The sequence below is a fragment of the Diceros bicornis genome, chromosome 25 (genome assembly GCF_020826845.1).
Source record: "Diceros bicornis minor isolate mBicDic1 chromosome 25, mDicBic1.mat.cur, whole genome shotgun sequence".
Taxonomy (NCBI): domain Eukaryota; kingdom Metazoa; phylum Chordata; class Mammalia; order Perissodactyla; family Rhinocerotidae; genus Diceros; species Diceros bicornis.
The window spans coordinates 18,619,896-18,642,640 of record NC_080764.1 but is presented as its reverse complement, the minus strand read 5'-3'; the positions used below and the strand labels follow the sequence as shown (position 1 = coordinate 18,642,640).

Here is a 22,745-nt window from a genome sequence, read left to right as displayed (position 1 = left end):
GAATGGTAACTAAAGATAGATAATTAGAGCTACACACGTGGTCTCCAGAGGTTTCTATATTAAATTTGTACTGTTTACAAATCAAAATAAGTTTGGCCTCTTAGTGGCACTACAAATATGGAAAAAGAAAAGACTGCAGGCTGTTTTTCTCCTGCTTAGATCATTGCTAATAAGAATAGCTCTATATTTAGGACATTTTTCTTGATGAATAAGTAAAAAATAAATCATTTCTTTGTCACATAACTATTTAGTTCTGGAAGGCTAGAAAAGTGAGAACTTTCTAAATTTTAGGACAAGCTGTAGCCAGGATGAGTTAGGAGATGCTCATTGGAGCGACTGGCTGCTAATATTTATGATCCGTATTTGTTCTTAAGAGTGCACATTATGTATCCATGCTATGGTTCCATTATTTTTACCTTGGAAACCTTATTTTAGGTCACTTGGGATCGCTATTTTATATAACCCAGGAACTGAGCAAATATAGTGATGAAAATATTCTGACTACCATATGTTACCGAGGAAGAAAAAAAGTAGTGATTTATATTTGGTATAGTAACTCAGAGTAAGGTTTCTCTTAATTGAAGTCATAGTTATTAATAAGATGAAAATCATAGTAGTGTAAACTAGTTGAAAAACTTAGGTGTTCTGTGTGGATATTTGGTTTTAAATAGGCATGCACAAAATATATTCATGACAAAAGGAGAGGCAGAGGAAGCCAGCCTGCCCCAAAGAGCAACCACAGACATGTCGCTGATTTTGAGGCAGCCCCACCTTCTAGAACGTTGACTTAACGGAAGTCAGAGCTTATTTATGGTTAGAGAGAAAATCAGTCTCTCTGGTTCATTCAGGAAAGGTCCACAAAGCTAGTATGAAGCAGACGGGTGTGTGGTTACCTAGAGAATCTGGGTCAACATAGATGCGCAATCTGAGAAGAGTCAGAAGAGGAGCGTGCAGGTTTCACATAAAGTAGGCTAGAAGTATTTGGTGGAAACTCTGAGCTATAAGAAACAGTTTTGAAACCTGAAGTTATCCAACTATCAGCTTGGTTGCGGTGGTTGCTGTTGGTGGCTTTTTTTGTTTTTCTTTTTCTGATATGCCTGTAGGAGGGCCAAGTGTTGGGCTGACTTTGGTAAGATAGATATCACTAAACAGTATACTGTTCTGCAAGGATGTGTCATTTTTAAACTATCAACTGAAGATTTATCTTTTCAACAATCTCCAAAGTAGGGTAACTATGACTGATGGTCCACCCCCAATAAGACTTGTCTCTGCAAACATTTTTATTGATGCCATGAGCTGAGTCTGTGAGCGTGTGATCCTAGGCGATTCTCATGACACTCCGTGGGTGGCTTCAACCTCAACACATTCTTTCTCTACAAACACCTGTTCTTTGATAAAAGAAGCTAAATCTTTGCTAACAAAAAGAGACCCAATTTTAATTTAATGCCCAATGTATCTTTTAAAACTGGTCCAAAATTGTTAATACATGTTTCACGGTTCTTAGGAAATGTTCTTGTGGTTTAAAAGGTTTTCTTCATAAATTGAAATGTCAGCTTATGATTAAAAAATATTTCACTGTTACATTTTTTTCAACTATTATGTCGCTTTCCACAAATTTTCAAATGATGTATATGATCAGAAATAAAACTCTGTCTTGATACCGGAGAAAGCAATGTACCAATAGGCTTTCAGTCATGTTCCCTCTGGAAAAAACAAGTTTAGTACACAAGTGTACTCTGTAGAGTAGTGGCTCACCTATAACTAGAAAATTGGGTAACTACTTGTTAAAATTAGTGTAAGTCCTTTAGTTCTACTTTACTCCGTTATTCTTTGGACTATAGAAGTAAGTCTTCCTTCTAAGATCGGTCCTGGGCACAGCTGTAAAATGGATGATGTTCGTACCTGGACCACAGCTCTTAGTTCTAGCTTCTTCGTTTGGGTCTTCCCCTTTTCTCTCTCTCATGTGCCTCTCCCTTCATTGACACTGAGGCACACATGACTGGTAATAGAGAACTTGAGTTCCTAACTTGAGCCAACAGGTAAAAGTAAACTATATTTAAATCTTGGCCTTTCCACACTCTTAGAATTATTCAAATAGGAGGTTGCATACACCACTGAATAAAAAAAGCCAGCCTACCTGCATCTTTACACTTCTCCTTCCCTCTCTTTACTCTTTACTTGGTTGGGGAAGCCACAAATCAAGGTGGGCCGTGACCTTCTTGTCTTACTGCGTTTGGTCATGATATTAGGGCATTAAAACTCTGTTAGCTGTTTTACGTTTGGTTCCACATTGCAGAGAGTATTTTGTGGTTGTTTTGTCCCTGGTTAGATTAGAGACAGCTCTTGTAGCCTCTTCTATGTCCCATTTCCTCTCCCAAGACCACTAGACTGGCCTAAATTAGAATTGAGGTGAAACTAATGATGAAGAGTTGACTTTATTTCACCATCTTTGTCAGCCAGGAACTTTCTGTTTTCCCGGCAGTGCCTTTGAGAAAGGGGTAGGCCAGTTGGTGGGGGACACATGGAATGGAGTCCCCTCACCTAGGGTGGTTGCCTTGTTAGGGGACACTTGTCCTCCTCAAGACCTATTCCAACCACCCCTTGTTACCTCTAGACAAATAGAGTCAGATCTCAGAGGGCTCCCCAGGGGCAAGTGCAAAGTCTGACCTGGGAGGAAAGAGCTTATACTGCAAAGTAATTGCAGGATTTTGTAGTTTATACTACCAGAAACCTAGGGAATGTGTGTAGGAATGGATTTTAAGGCTGTGAGACCAAGGAGGAGAGAGTATATATACTGAGTTAGACTGAACTTATTGATATTGTTGTATTTAACAGAGATTCTGGATTTAATAATTTAGGTGCATGGCTGAGACTCTACCAGTTTATTTAACTTGGTTGATGAAACTTAGACTCAATGAGCTTACACACTAAGCAGGGAAGGAGCGTGCCAGGACTTCCCTGGTGTAATGGAGAGGAAGGAATCTAAAGGCTTAAGGAGATGGGAATGTTTTGTGATTTTCTCAAGTATGACCTGCTTCCCATCATAGAGGATACCCCCTTCACTAAGGCATTGAGAAATTTGAGAAACACAATGTGAAGGGAGAATCTAAGGTGGTTGTCCTCTGTAAGATGGCTGTGACAGTGGGAGATGCTGTCCCTGAGATGGGCTCCTTATTTCACTGGACATGACGGGATCCCAGAGGAGCAGAGGCTGAGTGGTGGTAGAACTTGACCACCCGAGGCAAGGTGGGTACCCTTACCATAATGGACAGCAGGGATGAAGAGGCAAAATGTTTTATCCTGGAAGGAACTTGCATGATAGCTAGTTGATTGCCGTCTCCCTAGGGATAAATTAGAAGGATGGCCTTCTAATGGTTCATTTTCTCCCTCTATATATTTCTATAAAAGGAAGACTCCTCGTCTGTGAGCCAGAAACCTGACTTGAGTCACCACAATGGAAAGGCATAGCCTCATTACCCAGTTTCCACACCCAAATCAGACTCAGAGTGAGTGAGGCCATGCTCCCTTGAGGGAACTTTCAACACTGCCACACGTATGTACTATAGATGTTCCTCCACGTCTTCACCGAAGGGACATATGTCCATTTACTACAGCAGCTGTGTTGAGAGCCAAAGGAAGTACCTGGACCTTTCACAGATTTCTAGACACTGACTTTGAATTGATGTTAATACCTGAGGAGCCAAAATGCCACGTTGGTCCACCAGTCCATGTGTGGGTTTATGACAGTCAGGTAGAAAATGGAATTTTGGCTAATGTTCAAATTATACTGTGTCCAGTAGTCTGCAGACCCGTACTCTGTTTATTTCCTTAGTTCTTGAATTCGTAATCGGAGTAGACTTATTTGGCAACTGGCAGAATCCTCTCATTGGCTCTCTGACCTATAAAATAAGGGCTATCATGGGCGGAAGGGCCCAGTGGAAGCCCGTGGATTTCCCTTCCCTACCAGGATAACAAACAAAAAAGAATACTGCCTCCCTGGGGGAGTTGCAGACGTTAGTGTCCCTACCAAAGACTTGAAAAAATGAAGGTGTGGAGATGCCTCTCATGTCTCCATGCCTATTTGGCCCATGCAGAAGGCAGATTTATTTTAGAGTGACTTTGGATTATTGTAAACTCAATGAAGTGGTAATTCCAATTTTAGCTGCTGTCCCGAGTGTGGTATCTTTACTGAAAATAATCACTATAGCCTCTAGTTCCTGTTATGCAACCTTTGGTCTGGCAAATACTTAATCTCTGCACCAGTTTGCAAGGATTACCAGAATCAGTTTGTTTTTCCCTGGCCTGGCTAACAGTTACCATCGCAGTCTTGCCTCCGTGTGTTATCCATCCCCCTGCTTTCTCTCCTCCTCTGTTCTGCAATGCCTAGATCTTACCTTACAGCACATCATACTGGTCCAGTACATTGATGACATTATAGTGATTGGATCTGACGAACAGGAAGTAATAAGTTCTCTAAATGCTTTAGTAAGACACATTCAGTCCAGGGTGTGGGAGATAAACCCCATTCTTGCTGCCAACAACGTATCAGTTAGTGTGCAGTCAGGGTAAAGGAAACCACATTAACCATTTTAACAGAGAGAATTTACTACTAGAAATTGGTTCAGCAGGTCTTGGCAGATTAAGAATGTAAGAAAGGAAAACTGAGGTAGCAGAGATGGTACTAGCAGGAAGTGGCTACTGCTCCTTGGGCTGGAGTGACAGAGGAAAGAGGTTGGGTTATCAAAATCTAGGAGTTGGAGGTGGAGGGGCCTTGTGGGGCTGGGACCCAGACTTCTGAGAAGAGAGTGTGGCCTGGCTGCTGCTGGTATCTCAGGCCATTAGAGGAGGGACCCCATGGAGCTGGGACCCAGACTGCTAAGGAGAGGGCACTGCCAGGCTGGTGCTGTCACGTCTGGATTTTGTAATCTAGCAGTAGTCACAGCTGCAGGTCACACAATAGCCACTGCCCGCCCACTTGAGCTGTAGTGACCAGAGACGGCGTGTAACAGGGCCTGTTCTAGAAACTGGAACCAGCTGCGGTGATGCTGCTAGGAACAGCAAGCAGAGCTCGAAAGAGCAGCCCTCTTTCCCTCCTTTTGCACTTTGTGTCTCTCTAGCATCCTCTTTGGCAGAATCTAACAGGGAGCCAGGTAGCAAAGAACCTAACCAAGTCCCAGCCGCAGCAGCAGGGAGTATGGGGAGGGCGCGAGATTGGGGGCTGAGAGACAATAACTTAATGTCCAGCACAGGTTCCCTAGCAAGAGCAGGCTTGGTCTTGATACGCCACAGAGTTGCTTCCAGATCACTCTCGACTCCTTGGTAATTTGGGCTAGTGTTCCTTCTCCCTCATTGACCCGGCCTCTGGCTCCATGATGGTGAAATCGGGGCCAGGGCAGAGACGGGGAGGGCAACTGGTAAAGGTTACCTTTCACTTTTCGTTTTCAGGTGATTTGGTTTATTGCACCTGGTCCCTCCCCTCCTGTAACTCTGTGTTTTGGTTCTCTTGGTAGAAGCCTTATTCCCAAGGTTTCTTCCCCATTTATGGTAGATTAAGGGGTGTTCTTGTTGTCCCCAGGTGTATTCTCTCATGTTTTCCTTTTTTCAGTGCCTCTGCTTGTAGCCGTCTGGGCATTGACTCCTGAACTCTGTTCTGGAAATGTTGTTTAGAAGTGGATTACTGCGATAGGAGATTTATCCTGGTGGATGTACGTCAACTTGCTCCTTTCCTAAGGGGGCAGGTTCTGGGTGGGCTGAGTTTGTAGATGTGTTTGGATCAGTTAACTCCTGAGCAGTGTTATCAGGTGCAGCAGAGTGGTCGGCCTCTTTTCCAGTGCGTCGGCTGTGATTGGCCTCATTTTCACTATATCTTTTCCAGCGTGGACTATTCACTCTTCAGTCTCTCCTCCCTAAGGGAAGATTCAAGAGTGAGGTCATCTCATTCTCTTCCCTTACTGATCTGCTTTAGGACTGGCAGAAAACAGGGTCATGATGCCTATTTGGGAGGGTCTTCTAGACTCTTCGACAGTTGCTGCTGTTCTCACCAAGCTGGAGGAAGGTGTGGCCTTGTGTTCTGCTCTCCGTCCCCACCTCTCTCACTGGCTTTGGGAACAAATTTTGCAATTTATCAGCAATTACAGCTGCAGGCTACACAATAGCTACTACCCTCCCACTTAAGCTGTAGTGGCCAGAAAAAAAAAAAAATCAAGTCCCCAGTGAAAAAGTGAAGTTCCTCCATGGTGGGGAGTGTTCTAGCCTAAGCACAGTTCCCAGCCTGACGTTCTGGGTCGGCGGGGTAGAAGAAGGGCCACAGACTATTTTCATTATTTCAGAAACTAAATGGAAATCTGCATGTGCCTATGATGAGGCTGCACAGGTTTACCAAAATCTAACATTTATTTGCCTTTGATTTGAATTATATAAGCTCCCTGTGGGAACCTTGGTTATCCCACGCTCATCAGAAGCTCTCTTTGGCACTTGTATGTCAAGAAAATATCAACAAATGAATTTTTAAGACAGATTGATAACAAAATCTTTCAAAATATGTTTTGTGAGGGGGGGAAAAACACAATGACTCCTTAAAATGGTGTACAGATGGGGCAGCCCAGATGTTGGGACAGCCAGGGCATTATTCAAAACTTGAGAATCTCCCCAAGGATTAGAATCTTGAAAACTTAAGTTTCTTGTGAAGTTGCTTAGCGGTCAGATAAATTTAACATCCCAGGATAATGTCCATTTCTCTTATCAACAAGAAATGACCTTTCAGGGAAGTTAGTCCCCCACACTAGAAGGTATATTTTTTAGATGCCCACCTGGAGCTAATCATGAGGTTACTGCCACATGGCATAACTGTGAAGCAATTTCACTGGCTTTTTGGGGCCTTTGGCTTAACATCTCTGGGCCTTCCTTTTTAAAAAATTGTTTTTATTGATGTCATAATAGTTTTTAACATTGTGACATTCAAGTTGTACATTATTACTTGTCAGTCACCATGTAAATGCGCCCCTTCACCCCTTGTGCCCACCTCCAACTTCCTTCCCCCTGGTAACCACCAAACTGTTCTCTCTGTCCGTGTGTTAGTTTATATTCCACATGTGAGAGAGGTCATACAGCGTTGGTCTTTCTCTGTCTGGCTTATTTCACTTAACATAATACCCTCCAGATCCATCCATGTTGTCGCAAATGGGACTTTTTTGTCTTTTTTTCTATGGCTGAGTAGTATTCCATTGTATGTATATACTACATCTTCTTTATCCATTCATCTGTTGATGGACACTTGGGTTGCTTCCACGTCTTGGCTATAGTGAATAATGCTGCAATGAACATAGGGGTGCATAAAGCTCTTTGGAGTGTTGATTTCAAGTTCTTTGGATAAATACCCAGAAGTGGGATGGCTGGATCATAAGGTATTTCTATTTTTAATTTTTTGAGGAATCTCCATACTGTTTTCCATAGAGCCTGCACCAGTTTGAATTCCCACCAGCAGTGAATGAGGGTTCCCTTTTCTCCACAGCCTCTCCAACATTTGTTGCTTTTTGTCTTGGTGATTATAACCATTCTAACGGGTGTAAGGTGATACCTTAGTGTAGTTTTGATTTGCATTTCCCTGATGATTAGTGATGTTGAACATCTTTTCATGTGCCTATTGGCCATCTGTATATCTTCCTTGGAAAAATATCTGTTCATATCCTCTGTCTGGGCCTTCCTTTTACCAGAAATCTTTATTGCTGCCTGATGAGCCATTTCTTCTTCCCAGCGCTACAGCCTGTGTAGTATCACGTCACCCCAGCTGGTAGGATCACTGAGGCAGGATCACGTCACCCTGGCTGGTAGGATGCTGTCCTCTTGGACACAAACAGGGGCAGCATTTGGTCCCCAGGCAGCTAAACACAATTGATTGGACTTATCTGTCCACAAGGAGATTTGGTTTAGACCAACCACCATTTCTGCTGATCAAGACAATTTTGTACTTAGATAAAAATGGGTTACGGAGCAATTTGACAAGTTTGACAAAGGTTGATTGTAGCCATTAGAGGTTTCTTCTAATGCTAATGAAATGTTGACCAAGACTCTTCTGCCATCTTGGTTCCCTCTTTCCTTAAGTGGGATGATAAAAATTGGAGAGATCCAGCTTGGGAGATGGGGGCGTTTCTCTGATACAAATCAGCGTGGGCTCACAGTTTACAAAGCAGGAGTTGGAATCACACGAACTTGGATTTGAATTCTGGCTCTATTACCTGGTTGTGTAACCTTGGTCATGCTACTCAACCTTTCAGAGCCTCAGTTTTTCATCTTTAAAATGTGGCTACTACCTGTCTTGCAGGATTGTGATGAAGATTAAAGGAAATAATATAATAGCACTAGCAGATGGCCTGGTACAGTTACACAAGCAGGTTGTGAGAAGGGTGATGCTCAAAGCTTTTGCAAGAGTGGTGTGGAGGCAGCTCTGACTTTAGGGGAGGCACCATGTTGGTTGTCACTGGAAGAGTTTTTGACTTTTACGTCTTCCTACTTGAGAGGCGGAGTGGTGAATTAGAATGTGGAGCAGGGCTATGGTGTCAGATGGATGGGGTTTACATGTTGGTCTTGCATGTTGGTCTTGCATGTCTATTAATGACATGTCGCTCTGAACCTATTTCCTCAGGTCTAAACTCTCAGAGCTTTTGTGAGGAACAGCACTGACGCCTGTGAAGTGCCCCACGCTGTATCTGATACAGGAGGGACTCATGGTGATGACATTGTTACCCATATAGTCGTTAGTTTCCAAGTCTTCATATTGTAGAATAATTGAGGAATGGATGAGGCAGTAGTCTCTTCCATGGGAGCACATATACGAGGGCAGGCATTATAACTTATTTGAAGGTTTAAAAGAATGGACATCTTATAAGTCTTTATAAATGGTACTTTTAATGTTTTGTATTATATTAGAAGCTTAACTTATTATCCAATAAATATTGTAGCTATGTTATCATTTCCTGCCAGTTAGATGTGTAAGATTGTTGATTAGTTTTATAATGGAGAACACAGATTGAGTTTTAGGATATTGAATAATTTATTAGAGATAATAGATTAAAAATAATTTACTATTTTCTTACATTTGGGGAAGTTAAAATATATTTTAAAACCTTGAATATATCCATAAGCAGGCAAAAGGGGAAAGAATTAAAAGAAACATGCAATTGGATATGAAAAGAATAGCTGTGGCAGAAAATGAGACCTGTATATGCCCAAATCGATCATTTCTATATAGCTTCAAGAACAATTTCATGATAATGTTAGCCATTCAGGACCAAAGTAAACAGTTCTAATAATCTTGAACGAGTTTGTCACCATCGTTTTCCTATTACCTTTACTAACAGGTTATAAATCCATTTTAATTACGTGTAGTAAGCAACACTTTGTTATACCACTTCAATAAGTATAACACCATTTCTAATACAGTATGACTTTGACACCTTTGAATTAAAAAACGATCCAACTTTAGCAAGAGATGAAGTTGATAATTATCTGGCAAATTTAGGTTATGTGCTCAATTTGGATAAATGAGATCTCAAGGCAGATTTTGCACTCTAGCGGAGTGTTTGCTGTGACCATGGCCAGTGTTCAACAGATGATTGCCACATCTCCCCTTCCCTTCTTTATAGACTTGGGACTTACTGGCTGTTGCAATGAAGCAGAATCTCATGTACGTATACATTTGAAATCTTCACAACTTTTAAATGGATGAAACCATGATTCGACAATCCCTATTATTAGAAGATTCATTGAAGCTGTTTAGATGATTTCGGTTTGCCTTCTTCTTGACTGAAGCCCCTTAGAATCACATGTTGAGTTCAGCCAGATACATTTGAATCTTGTTGTTTTTTTTTTTTTTTCTTTCAGAATAGTCACTTAATGTATGCTAACTAATGCTTCAAAGAAAGCTTCCTGATCCTTTTAGAAATATACCAAGGAATTCTGGTAGAATATGGATTCCTGTTATTCAAGGAAAGTGGCTGTGCATTTTAAAGTATTGATTCCCTCTAAAAACTTCCTTTTTAAACATTTCCTCCTTCTCTTTGCAATAGATCATGTATACAGATGGCTGGTCTTTTAGATGAAAGGAAATCAAATTGACATTAACTGTTTTTGCACTCAAGAAATCTTTCACACCTAGAGTTGTGCCACTGAACTGGCATGAGAGACACAAAATCGTAGTGTGTTAGGACTGGAAGGGACCTGGGTATCAGCTGGGTGACCTTTATTTTACAGATGAGGTACAGGCAGGCAGATTGCCCACAGCCTGCCTGTCACACAGAGAGCGGGTGGCACAGCCGACAACAGTCTAGGCTTCTTGATGCCTGATTTCTGTGCTCTTTCTAAACTCAGCTGCCCTCAGTTTTTCGTTTTGTTTGGCAGTTGAACTTTTTTGGCATTTGCTGGATGTGCACGTTTTGGTAAGTAGAAATGACCAATTTTTTAGTGTATGAATGATTGAGGTAGAGACAGAAATACTCAACGGGAGAACTTGAAATAAACAAAATTGACTTTAACTCAGCAGTCTCCTTTTTCTCATAACCAAAAATGAAGCTTCTGACTATGTGACCAAATAGCTCATAGCAAATGTTTTTGACTTTTTAGAGCAGAAGAATCCATAACAGAAGATGACAAGAGGAGGTATGTTTGGTACTGAAGCTGGCTTTCATTTGAATAGTTTTGGCCGTACCTCATAGATTTAATTTTAACATGGATTAATGTGACTCATGGATTTAATTGAACACCATAGCACATTACCAATAATACAGATTCCAACAGGAAAGCTTTTGGCACAGAGAATACAGGTAGGGACATGTGATCTGAAAAAGAACTTGCCCAGGGTTCATAATTTTTGCTTCTTTCAAGCAAGCTTGGTTTTTGTCCTGTGCACGTGGCCTGTACTAGTTCCCATCCTGTGGTCTTTGGGTGTGCTGTTCTCCTAATTGGATGACTCTCTTCATTCTCTCAGCCTCCGTGGTCCTCCCACTCCTCCGGGTAACTTCACTCTGCTCTCATTACTCCTGAACTCTCTCTCTCCTCATTTTATTTTTATATCTACCTATGGGAAAATGTTTTTGCGTGTCATAGAACCAAATACCATATTGACCACTCTGAATTCTTGATAAATGTTGACTGATTAACTGTAACATGTCATTCTACTGTTATTTATTACTAAATTATGACACCCCCAACTTCTTTTATTCTTTCTCGTTGTAAGTAAAATATCTAAAAATTCTGCAAACTCAATGCAGCTTCCTTTTTTTTAAATAGGTATAGCTTCACAATTATATTTCCAAGGGCAATAATATTCTGAATTCTACTTTTAAAAATCATGAGTTATTTTAATAACTCTGTTTGAAGTACTCCATGCTTCTATCACTTTCTGCACATATTTAGTACCATTGAAATTGGTCTGATTTTTCTATATGTGCTTCTTTTCATTAAGAAACTATGGAGGAGTGTATGTTGGTCTACCATCTGAAGCTGTCAATATGGTATCCAGTCAAACAAAGGCTGTTCAAAAAAGTAAGTAAAATCACATGATATTTATTTTCCCTAAATCTTTATTTTAGGTTTTGTGAAAAAATATGAAATTTATATTTCAATTTGCATGACTCAACATACAAATTACTGAGTTGCAGTGAACATGTATAAGAACCACGTGCCCGTTGATTGTCATCATTTGTTTCCCTTGCCACCCACATGATGAGAGTAATTCCAGAGCAAAATTTAGCTTCTCTTTGTGGTTATGCCCCATGGATATTTTAAATTTCTTATTAATTTCAGTGATGATCAATGTGAGAATGAAAGCTAATGTTTCAGTAAATTTATGGAGTTTTTGTAGAACATAAAGGTAAATTCCTGTGGTATATTATAAAGACTAACTGATAAACAGTTTGGTGATTAGAGGAAAAATAACTGTCTATTCTATAATTAAATGAAGTGAGGCTCCTTTTTCTGAATTTTAATAGTTATTGTGGGGCTATGAAATCCTTTTAATAATAGGCAGGATTGCAACCTCATAGATCACTTCTTGCTTGAGTGAATTTTTCAGCGAGGCTTGTGATGAAGAATGCTGATTTACTAACCACTGTACAGGTGTTTCATGTACAGTTTTAAAGGACTATTAGTATGTTTAATTTGCACACAAGGCTGTCTTACATTATTTTTTAACCTACTATAGTTATTTGTTCCTCATTACTATTTCTCGACTTGATGATTTAGACTAGCAAATACATATATGTCACTACCATTTGTAGTTTTATAGGAAACTAGAAGATATTCTTTATAATCTGAACATTTAACTTTTCTTAATTTTTTCTTTAAGATTAGAAGAAAATATCCTGACTCAATAATCAAGAGGTACTGTATATTTTTCTAAATAATTGTATATATTTAACCTTGATGATGAATGTAGCTATCATTGCTATGGATTTCTAAGAGATCTTGAACTTCAAGATTAGGAGGAGGGTCTTGTGATTTTATCTATGGAATGGAGCATGTTTTATTGTAAAGAAGTCTTTAAGGATTTGATCAGTTTTCTTTGCAGTTACTTTTTTTTCCATTTCATTTTGTCTCAAATGCAACAATTCATTTAATAAGAACAAGCTAAATGTCCCCCTAAAACACCGAGGTTTCACTCTTCATTGCCGAAATTGAGGGGCTAGGACTTAGAAATAATAGATAGGGAGAGACCATAGATTGGGGTTAATATTAAGTATTTGGCAATAGCCAAGGGTTAGGTAACATACAGAGAGGAGATGTACCAGTACCAAAACTCCAAGAGAGATGGGCCATCATCAGTGTACAGAGAGGCAGTTATAGAGTAAGGAACAGTAAAAATCATAGGCCAAGTTTACAGGTTGGGTATTATAAAACATGTTCAATGTGGAGAGAAGAAACCATTGTCTAGAAGATGAAGCCCTGTGGACCTGGGATCCTGCTGAAGAGCTTGGAGTTAGAATCATAATAAGATGAACAAGAGTAAGGACAGGAGAAAAATAGCTTTTGTTTATTAATTACCCTCTGCGTACCAGTCTCCAAAAGATGCCGAGCAGCATTTCCATAGAGGCAAAGAGTCTCAGTTCACCTGGTCCAACAGTGCATGTGACGCCTGGATCCCTGCTGTCTTTCAGTCTTGCTGAATGACATCCAGCCTCTTTTGAACGTCCAGTGATCAGAAATTCTCTAGCTCCTGAGATAGCCCATTCTCTTTTGCAAGTCAGACAGCCTTGGATTTGAATTCAGGTTCTTTCATTTACTAGCTGGGCAAGTTACTTCCCTTTTATAGCCTCCATTTTGTAATCTGTAAAATGGAACCAATGCTTAGCTTGAAGGGTTGTTGTAGAATTAAATATGAAATAAATGGTACCTTCTGCTATCATTATTGTCATCATCATCATCAACATCATCGTCATCACTATTATCATACTCTTATTCTTTTTTGTAACCAGAATCCAGCCATTGGCAGACCAAAGCAAGGCTGATTTGATATTGAACCAACTTCTTGCCCAGGGCCATATTTGAATTGGTGTTTGGGATCATGTGGGTTGCAGAATAAGCTCGCAGGTAGAGACAGCTAAGCTTTCCCACTGGGGGAAGGGGACACAGAAACTGTAAGCAGTACAGTTCCTGACAAGAACTGTAACATCTTGGGTAGCCACTTCTTCAAGACTTTCTCATCAAGGCAACAGCATCATAGAGCTTTATTCCATAGTACCTATGAGCACATTGGGGTGTTGAGTCTCCCTTTAGGAATGTGCTGGAGATTTTCTATTTCTAGTATTTTTAATAGAGTTCTAACCCTCCATAATTATAGATTTCTAAGTTCCTTGCCAATTTTCCCTTTATGCAGAAGTTCTTTTGTTCTTTGCATCAAATAGAAAAGATAATCTAGTTGAAAGGAAGCATGCATCACTGTTTACCCTCCTGAAAACGGGGAATTTCAAACAGCGTAAGGAATAGAGTGGAAAGAGGTGCTGTATAGATAGATATGAGGAGGCTGGGGAAGCTCTGTTATTAACACAGGACCTTAGATGAATCCTTACCTTCTCTCAATTTCAATTTTCACATGGGAGAGTTAGACAAGATGGTTGTTCAACTTTGTATGGGGATCTAAAATTCCCCGATAACAATTGTGCGTTATTTCTGAGTTACTAGCCCACATAACTTTAGACAGCCAGCTAGAATATTTCCTTACTGCTCATAGCTATAAATAGATGTTATTTTATTGCCATCCCTCTCTCTTCTCAATTTTCCCCATTCTTTAACTCTATTTCTAAACAATCAACTTGAATCTGGTGTTTCTTTTGCCTCCTTTGAATTACCTGAAAAGTTTTCTAAGTTGAAAGGCTGTCCATTTTCTTTAGTTGCTAAGTGTCCGTTGTGGTACTTATCTGTGATATGTCTGGACTCATGGCTTTCTGAGCTTAAATTATTGGGCAGAAACCCTGATGAGAAGACTATCCTTTGGAGAGGAAGACATTTTATGGAAAAAATTGGAGTCACATTTTTTTGACCTACCATGTAAAATCTTAAATAAATATTGAGTGAATGTTGAATGTGTTTTACTTAAAAGAAAATTAGTAGATTATTTGTAGGCTTAAAACTGATATATTTTTATTTAAGTTGTACTTTTTCAAGCTTGCTAACTCTTTCCTCTTTTTCTGTTTGTTGTCTTCATAGCTTGCTCATCAAGATTTGGAAGGAATTTCACTCCATGGGACATTGTAATGTTCACAGACCATTTCCAAGGAAATTCTAAACAGTCACCTCCCCCCCGACCTCCCCAATTCTTAAGTCTATAGTTAAAGCCATGGGTACATGTTGAGTGTTGTGGTACTAGAAAGGAATTGGTTAAACAATACACTTGTATATGGAAGTTTCTGTGGTCCACCTGCAAAAGACAAGCTTACAGACTGTCGTGGAGGCAGCTCTTGCCCTGCTGGCCTTCAGCAGCGTATTCACCCTGGCCATTCAACACAGTTCATGAAGATCATGTCTTTTCACGGATACTTTTTTGATAGTTTTTATATAACAAAATCCTTATTCTATTTATAACAAAATAGTAAGGCACTATAAATGAGTTACCCAAAGTAATATATTTGTCTGTTATCTTTCACTATTTCTACTTCACATTAGTTTTTAGCTGTAATATTGTTAAATTGATTCGTACTGTTATCTCTTTCCCTTTTTTACTATTTAGTTTTCAGCTTTGTTTAAATGTCAGAGACTTTATTAGGAACGATGTATTACATTGCAATATTTAAAAATAAACTGCTGAAATTTGCATGCCATATGCACATTTTGATTACCTTCGTATTTTCTTTGGTCAAAGGCTTATGTAACTACAAATACTTCCTAGCCAGTGAGTCTCCCATTCTACCTTTGTGTGATCACGGCATCTCATCATGTTAATTCTATGTTATTTTCAAGGACTTGTGACTGATGGTTAGTGGGATATTTGGAAAGTTCTTAATTTGATAATGACCATGTGTATCCACTTAGTACTGCAATGTAAGTTATTCAATTTATCAATGTATTTCAACAATTAAAACATTTTTATCCCTCTTTATCTGGATTTCTTAATTATTTTTCAAAAGAACACTTTCAAAGAAGTCACACGTGGCATTGTGATATATAGACACAGTTTATCAATATGTGAAGATAATGTATAAATAGATTACCGTGAAAAACCAAAATTTTTCATAAGAAGAAAAGCATGATCTTATATATTTGGTCCATATAACAACCATAGGGACATCAAATTGATAAAAAAGTATTGACGGTAGGAATCACGAAGAAATGATCATGATACACATACTCCTGTCCCATATCCACAGTCCATGATGGCATTTAGGTGAGACATCAGCAGTTTATCTATCCCATTAGGGATAACGGATAGATTCACTTTTTGAAAACTTTTAATTTTGAAGTAATTTTAGATTTATAGAAGAGTGTAAAGATAGTAAAGAGTTCCTATACACCATTCACCCAGCTTCCACTAATTGTTAACATCTTACATAAACATAGTACATTTGTCAAAACTAAGAAATGAAACATTAGTACAATGCTATAAACTAAACTACAGCCTTTGATTGATTCTATTAGTTTTTCCATTAATGTCCTTTTTCTGTCCCAGGATCTCATCTGAGATTCCATTGCATTCCGTTGCATTTGGTCATCCTGTCTCCTTAGTCTCCTCTTCCGGGCATTTTCTCAGTCTTTCCTTGTTTTTCATGACCTTGACACTTTCGAAGTCTAGTGGTAGATATTTTGTAGTATTTCCCTCAATTTGAATTTGTCTGATGTTTTCTTATGGTTAGACTGGCGTTATAGATTTTTGGGAAGAAGACCACAGAGGTGACGTGCCCCCCATCACATCATGTAATAACTCGTGATTTCAACATGACTTATTATTGGTGATATTAATCATGATCGCTTGGTTAGAGGGCATCTGTCAGGTTTCTCCACTATAAGGTTTCTAGTTGCCTTTTCCATCCTCTGCTCCTTATAAGTGAGTCACTAAGTTTAGACCACACTCAAAGGAGAGGGCAAGTAAGCTCCACCTCCTGGAGGAAAGAGTATCAAGGAATTTTTGGGCGTTTATTAAAAGCACTGCAGTAATAGGTATTTTGGGGGAGACACTTGGAGACTCTGCACATGTCCTGTTTCTCCTTAAAGGTTTGCCCACTAATTTTAGCATTCATCCTCAGATCTTGCCTGCAGCATTTATTACTGTGGTGTTCCAATGGTAATTTGCTGCTTCCCTCCTTCCTTCACATGTATTACCTGGATTTCTTCTCTAAGGAATATTTGTCCCTTCTCCTCCATTTACTTATTTATTCAATCATTTAGGGACTCATGGATATTTATTTTGTTCTTTACATTATAATCCAATACCATTACTATTTTATTGCTCAGATTGTTCAAGCTTTGACCATTGGTAGATTTTCAGGTTGCTTTTTGACATGCTGCATCCTTTTCTTCCCCTTAGGTTGACTTTTAATAACCACCCAGCTTATAGAATAAAAATCCAATTCAAAGTTAGTTAAAATACCTCCCTAAAACTTCATCAGATTTCATTATAAATGAATAACGTTTTCCATGTTATGACAAGTCTTAAATTTTCCTTCAACTAGACATTTAAATTTAGAAGCTTGTGATTCTTACATGTTAATAATACTTACCACCCACTTACCTATGTCTTAAGGTTAATGATTCTGATCTTTATTAAGTACTGCAAGAATCTTGAGTGAAAGATGTAGAGAAGAATAACTCTTAAGATCTTTCAAAAGAAGAGAAAGGTTGGTGAAGCCTTAAAAACGTCTGAAATTTAAGAGTTAATATCTTTCCAAACGATATGCTCTGATTCTTTGCAAGGTTATTATTTAGAAAACATATAAAGGAGAGGGGGTTTTCAGAGAATTTCTGATTATAAAACTGTCTGATTAGAAAGGTTTTCTTAAACCTCCTAGGCTGGGAGACACTTATTCCTAGACTTAAAGAAGACTGCTAGAATTTAGTTTTGGAAGAAGTGTTTGAATCTCTGGAAGGTAGAGAGCTGGTTTTGGAAAGTACAACCAACTTCTGGGGTTTTACTGAAGAACGGCTGGCATGATGAACTGAGTTCTCAAATCTGATCTGGAGTAGGCTCTGGGGAGAGAGGCGAAATTATAGAAGGTGCTAAGTTAGTACAATGGGGCAATTGTCTCTCTGGGTTTTCGAACTGGTAAGAGCTTGAAGAGCAAGAGAAAGCAGGTTCAGTTTTGCGAGTGGGAGCTTTGTGTAGCCTATTGTATCCATGCCCAGGGGTGTGAAGACCTTCAGGAGTGAAAATTTATGTAAGGAACTCCTTTGCAGGAAGATAGTTTACATTTTATTTGCCTATTTTTACTTAGTGCACATGGTAAATTCAGGCAGTACAAAATGACGTGCTTTTCCATAGATTGTGTTCTGGTACCCGGTTCTGATTTTCAGTCATTTATCAACCGTCACCAGTTGAGTTCTTACTGTGCCTCAGGTGACACTAGTTACTAAGGGTATGGCTAACAGACACAGTCCCTGCATTCAAGGCTCTTTGGAATCGTAGGGATTCACTGGGTAACCTGTTTTGAACACGCAGAGCAATGCCTAAGGTTGGCATGAGTTACGTTGGGAGCACAGAGCAAGGGCACCTAAGTCAGACTGGCAATTTAGGAAAGACTCCCCCAAGAGTAGTCCCCTGCAAAACCAAAAGGGAGTGCGCGAGTTAGCCAACTATAGGTGGGAGGAGAAAGACGCCCCAGGCAGAGAACCGCAGGGGCAAAGACAGAGCCCTGAAGGCCCTGGCGTAGCCTGGGAACCTCTAGGAGATTATCCTGGCGAGGTGGGAGGTGATGGCAACGGGATGGAAGAGGTGAGCAAGGTGAGCTTGTGAGGAGCTTCATGGGCCGTGCTGGAACTTCTCCCGAAGTCTGCAGGAAACCATTGAGAAGGGAAGCAATCGAGCTTACGTGCTGGGTGCCTCCACTTACCCATCATCTGGGGCCATCAGAAGGTTTGCTTTTACTGTCTCTTCCAACTCCTGGTTTAGGAGTCTCTCTCTGTAGGAGGCATGACTAATCCTGGCGGTTCTATTTTGTGAGGGTGGGGCTTTCCCATTTGATCTATAATACAAAATCCTTGGAGTTTTCAGACACCATGCAATTTGTGGAAAGGTTTGAGAGACAACCAAGAGCTAGGACAGGGTTGAGTGATAAAGTTCATCTCCTACATGAGACCACACCTTCAAGACTGGGAGTGGTGGCTGTTTTATCTAATGCAGAGAAACCAGCGCAGAGAGTCAAGGAAAAGGAAGAAACAGAGGAATATGTTCCAAATGAAACATTCCATTAGGAATATCAGAAACATTCCATTATGGCAGGGCCAGGCCTCTCCCAGCCCCAGCTATCACCCGGTGCTTAGGAATTAGGTTTTTGATAATGTTGAGGCCATCCTATTGCTTCACATATTTCTCCCATTTCTTTCCCCACAAAACCATTCCATTAAATGAAGGTGAACTTCTTTCTCCAGTGGAGTCTCCGACACTTGGATAATTTAGCACTCGATTACATATTTTGCTTATTCTCTAAATATTTAATATGAAAGTCCTGCAGACTTCTTAGAAGACAGATGCCTTGTATATTCTTTTCCATTCTTCTTAGAATTGGCACCCAGGGACCCACTATGAAGAAACGGCCTTAGGTTGGTATGAAGGCAAAATAATTTGTAACTCTCCAAGACAGGGATAGACTTCTGGGGCAATCATAGTGTCTTCTCTAGCACAGTGATGTCTTTGGGACAATTTTTAAGGCCTTTGGCAAGTCATTTGGCTTTTCTGCGCTTTGCAAATTTTCAATGAAGTCGACAAAATCTATTCTAATTCTCTTCTAAGATTGTTAGCAAAATCCATTCATTCATTGATTCATTCATGCAACAACTAGTTCCTGAGTGTCTACTCCATGCCTGTCATTGTTTTAGGTATTGGAGATGAGCAGTGATGAATCAGAACAAAGTCCTTGACATCATGGGGCTTATGTTTTATAGAGAAGAGATGCACTAAATGAATAAATATTATATATGTAGTTGTCAGAGTAATAAATTCTGTGGGGAAAACTAAACCAGAGAAGAGGGAACAGAGAGCTCGTTGGGAAGGTTGGTATTGCAATTTTAATTTAAGTAGGATGATCAGGGAATTACTCAAAGAAAAGATGACATTGGAAGGCAAAGAAAGACCTGAAGGAGAGGTAGCTACCCATGTGGGTATCCAGCAGAATATTTTAAGGAGAAGGAACAAGTTAAAATGCCCCATGCAGGAGTGTGTCCGGCATATTTGAAGAAGAGCAAGGAATTCGGTGTGGCTGGGCAAAGATTGCAAATGGGAGAGTCACAGGAGAGGCAAGAGGGCTGCTGGGAGGGGACTTTGGAGGGAGATTAGGTCTATTGTTGACCATTGGATTTTTAATTTATTTGTTTAGATATTTTAAAATAAAAATTGCATATGTTTAAGGTAAACAACATGATTTGATACACATATACATAGTGAAATGATCACTACAGTCAAGCTGATTAACACATCATCTTCTCACATAGATACTTATTTTGTATGATGAGAGCACTTAAAATCTACTCTCTTGGCATATTTCCAGTATTTAATACAGTGTTATTAACTATAGTCATCATGCCGTACATTAGATTTCTAGACTTATTCATCCTACACAACTACAACTTGGTACACTTAACCAACATCTCCCCATTTCCCCCACTCTCCCCGCCGCTGGCAACCTTTGTTTCTATGAGTTCAACTTTTTTTTCTTAGATTCCACACATAAGTGAGATCATACAGTAATTGTCTTTCTCTGTCTGGCTTATTTTACTTAGCAAAATGTCTTCCATGTTGATCCATGTTGTCGCAAATGGCATGATTTCTTTCTTTCTTTTTATGGTGAGGAAGATTGGCCCTGAGCTAACATCTGTTGCCAATCTTCCTCTTTTTGCTTGAGGAAGATTGTTGCTGAGCTAACATCTGTGCCAATCTTCCTCTATTTCGTACGTGGGATGCTGCCACATCGTGGCTTAATGAGTGGTGTGTAGGTCTGCACCTGGGATCTGAAACTGCGAACCCCAGGCTGCTGAAGCGGAGTGTACGAACCTAACCACTATGCCACTGGGTCGGCCCCCAGGATTTATTTCTTTTTCATGGCTGAATAATATTCCATTATTGAGATACATCTAAAATGGAATATTATAATATTATAATATATATTACATGTACTGTACATATTATACTATATCTTTTATTCTTTCTGCATTCATCCATTGATGAACATTTGGATCATTTCCATATCTTGGCTATTGTAAATAATGTTGCAATGAACATAGGAGTGCAGATCTCTCTTGGGGATACTGATTTCATTTCCTTTGGATATAGACCCAGAAGTGGAATTGCTGTATCATATGGTAGTTCTATTCTTAATTTTTAGAGGAATCTTCATACTCTTTCCCATAATGGCTGTACTAATTTACATTCCCATCAACAGTGTACAAGGGTTCCCTTTTCTCTATATCCTCACCACCACTTGTTATCTTTTGTCTTTTTGATAATAGCCATTCTAACAGGTGTAAGATGATATCTCATTATGGTTTTGATTTGCATTTCCTTGATATTGAGCATCTTTTCATAAATCTGTTGGCCATTCGTATGGCTTTTTTTCAGAACTATCTATTCAGGTTCTTTGTCCATTTTAAAAATTGGATTATTTGTTTTCTTTCTGTTTTTTTTTTTGCTGGGAAAGATTCCCCCTCAGCTAACATCCGTTGCCAATCTTCCTCTCTCCTTTTTTTTTTCCTCCCCAAAGCCCCAGTACATAGTCATATATTCTAGTTGTAGTTCTATGTGAGCTGTTGCTGTAGCTTGGCTACTGACAGATGAGTGTTGTGGTTCTGTGCCCGGGAACCAAACCTGGGCTGCCAAACTGGAGCATCCCGAACTTTAACCACTAGGCCATCAGGGCTGGCTGGGATTATTTGTTTTCTTGTTATTGAGTTGTTTGAGTTCCTTATATATTTTTGGTATTCAGCCCTCATCAGATATATTGTTTGCAATTGTTTTTTCTCACTCTATAGGTTCTCTCTTCACTCTGTTGCTTGTTTCCTTTGCTGTACAGGAGCTTTTAGTTTGATGCAATCCCATTTGTCTATTTTTGCTTTTGTTGTCTGTGCATAGACCGTTGGCTTTCACTCTGTGAGGTGGGAAGCCCTTGGATGGTTTGGAGCAGAGGAGTCATGCAGCCTAAGTTTAAACAGGATTACTGGCTGTTGCATTGTGTGTGGTGAGGACGGAAGCAGGAACATCAATCAGGAGGTGGTTGAATAATCTAGGAGAGAGGGTGATGATAGTTTGGAACAAGATGATAGCATTGGAAGTGGTCAGATACTGGATATATTTTGAAGATAGAGCAGATAGAATTTGCTGATGTATAAGATATGGGATATGAGAGTAAAAGAAGAATTAAGGAGTACTCCAAGGATGTTGGCTGAGCAACTGGGAGAATGGAGTTGCCCTTTGCTGAGATGGGGAAGACTGGGAGGAGCAGGTATGAGGGGTAATTAAGTGATTGGATACATTGACTTTAAGATGCCTCTTCAACATCAAAGTGTAGACATAGAATAGGCAGGTAAGATATCAGGAGGGAGGTCAGAGCTGAAGATATAAATATGGTGTATATTAGTAATATATATATATATGGTGTATATTGTAAATATGGTAAATATGGTGTATGTATATATATATATACACAGATGTATATATAAAGTTAGGTGTACAGATGGTATTTACAGCTATGGGGTGATGGGATCGCCAGCAGAGTGATTAGATGGAGAAGAGATTGAAGGACTGAGTCCTGCCTACTCAGTGTTTGGGGTCTGGAAGATGAGGAAGGACCAGTGGAGGAGAGTAAAAAGGAGCAGCCAGAGAGAAAGAGGAAGAGAGAGAGAGAGGAAGGAAAACCAGGAGAGTTTGCTGTCCTGGAAACCACACAAAGAGAGTGCTGAAGGAGGGACTGAATTAGAAGTGCCGTATTGTAGTGAATGGTTAGGATAACCACACTCTCACAAGCCCAGATTCCCAGAGAAACAAAGCCAATAGGAACACAGACGAGATACTGGAAATACTGATTTTGTTTTAAGCAGATGAGCTATTAAAAAAAACAACA

At 39.7% G+C, this 22,745-nt stretch overlaps 1 protein-coding gene across 1 annotated transcript in view; it reads left to right on the top strand.

Annotated features, from left to right (window-relative positions):
* C25H12orf75 (chromosome 25 C12orf75 homolog) overlaps positions 1–15,592 on the top strand; it is a 33,376-nt gene extending 17,784 nt beyond the window's left edge. The window contains exons 3-6 of the mRNA XM_058568515.1: positions 10,618–10,653; positions 11,459–11,538; positions 12,341–12,375; positions 14,698–15,592. Coding sequence (XP_058424498.1) covers positions 10,618–10,653; positions 11,459–11,538; positions 12,341–12,345 — 121 coding nt within the window. The 3' untranslated portion in view covers positions 12,346–12,375; positions 14,698–15,592. The remainder of the gene's footprint in view (positions 1–10,617; positions 10,654–11,458; positions 11,539–12,340; positions 12,376–14,697) is intronic.
* Positions 15,593–22,745: the final 7,153 nt, after the last annotated feature.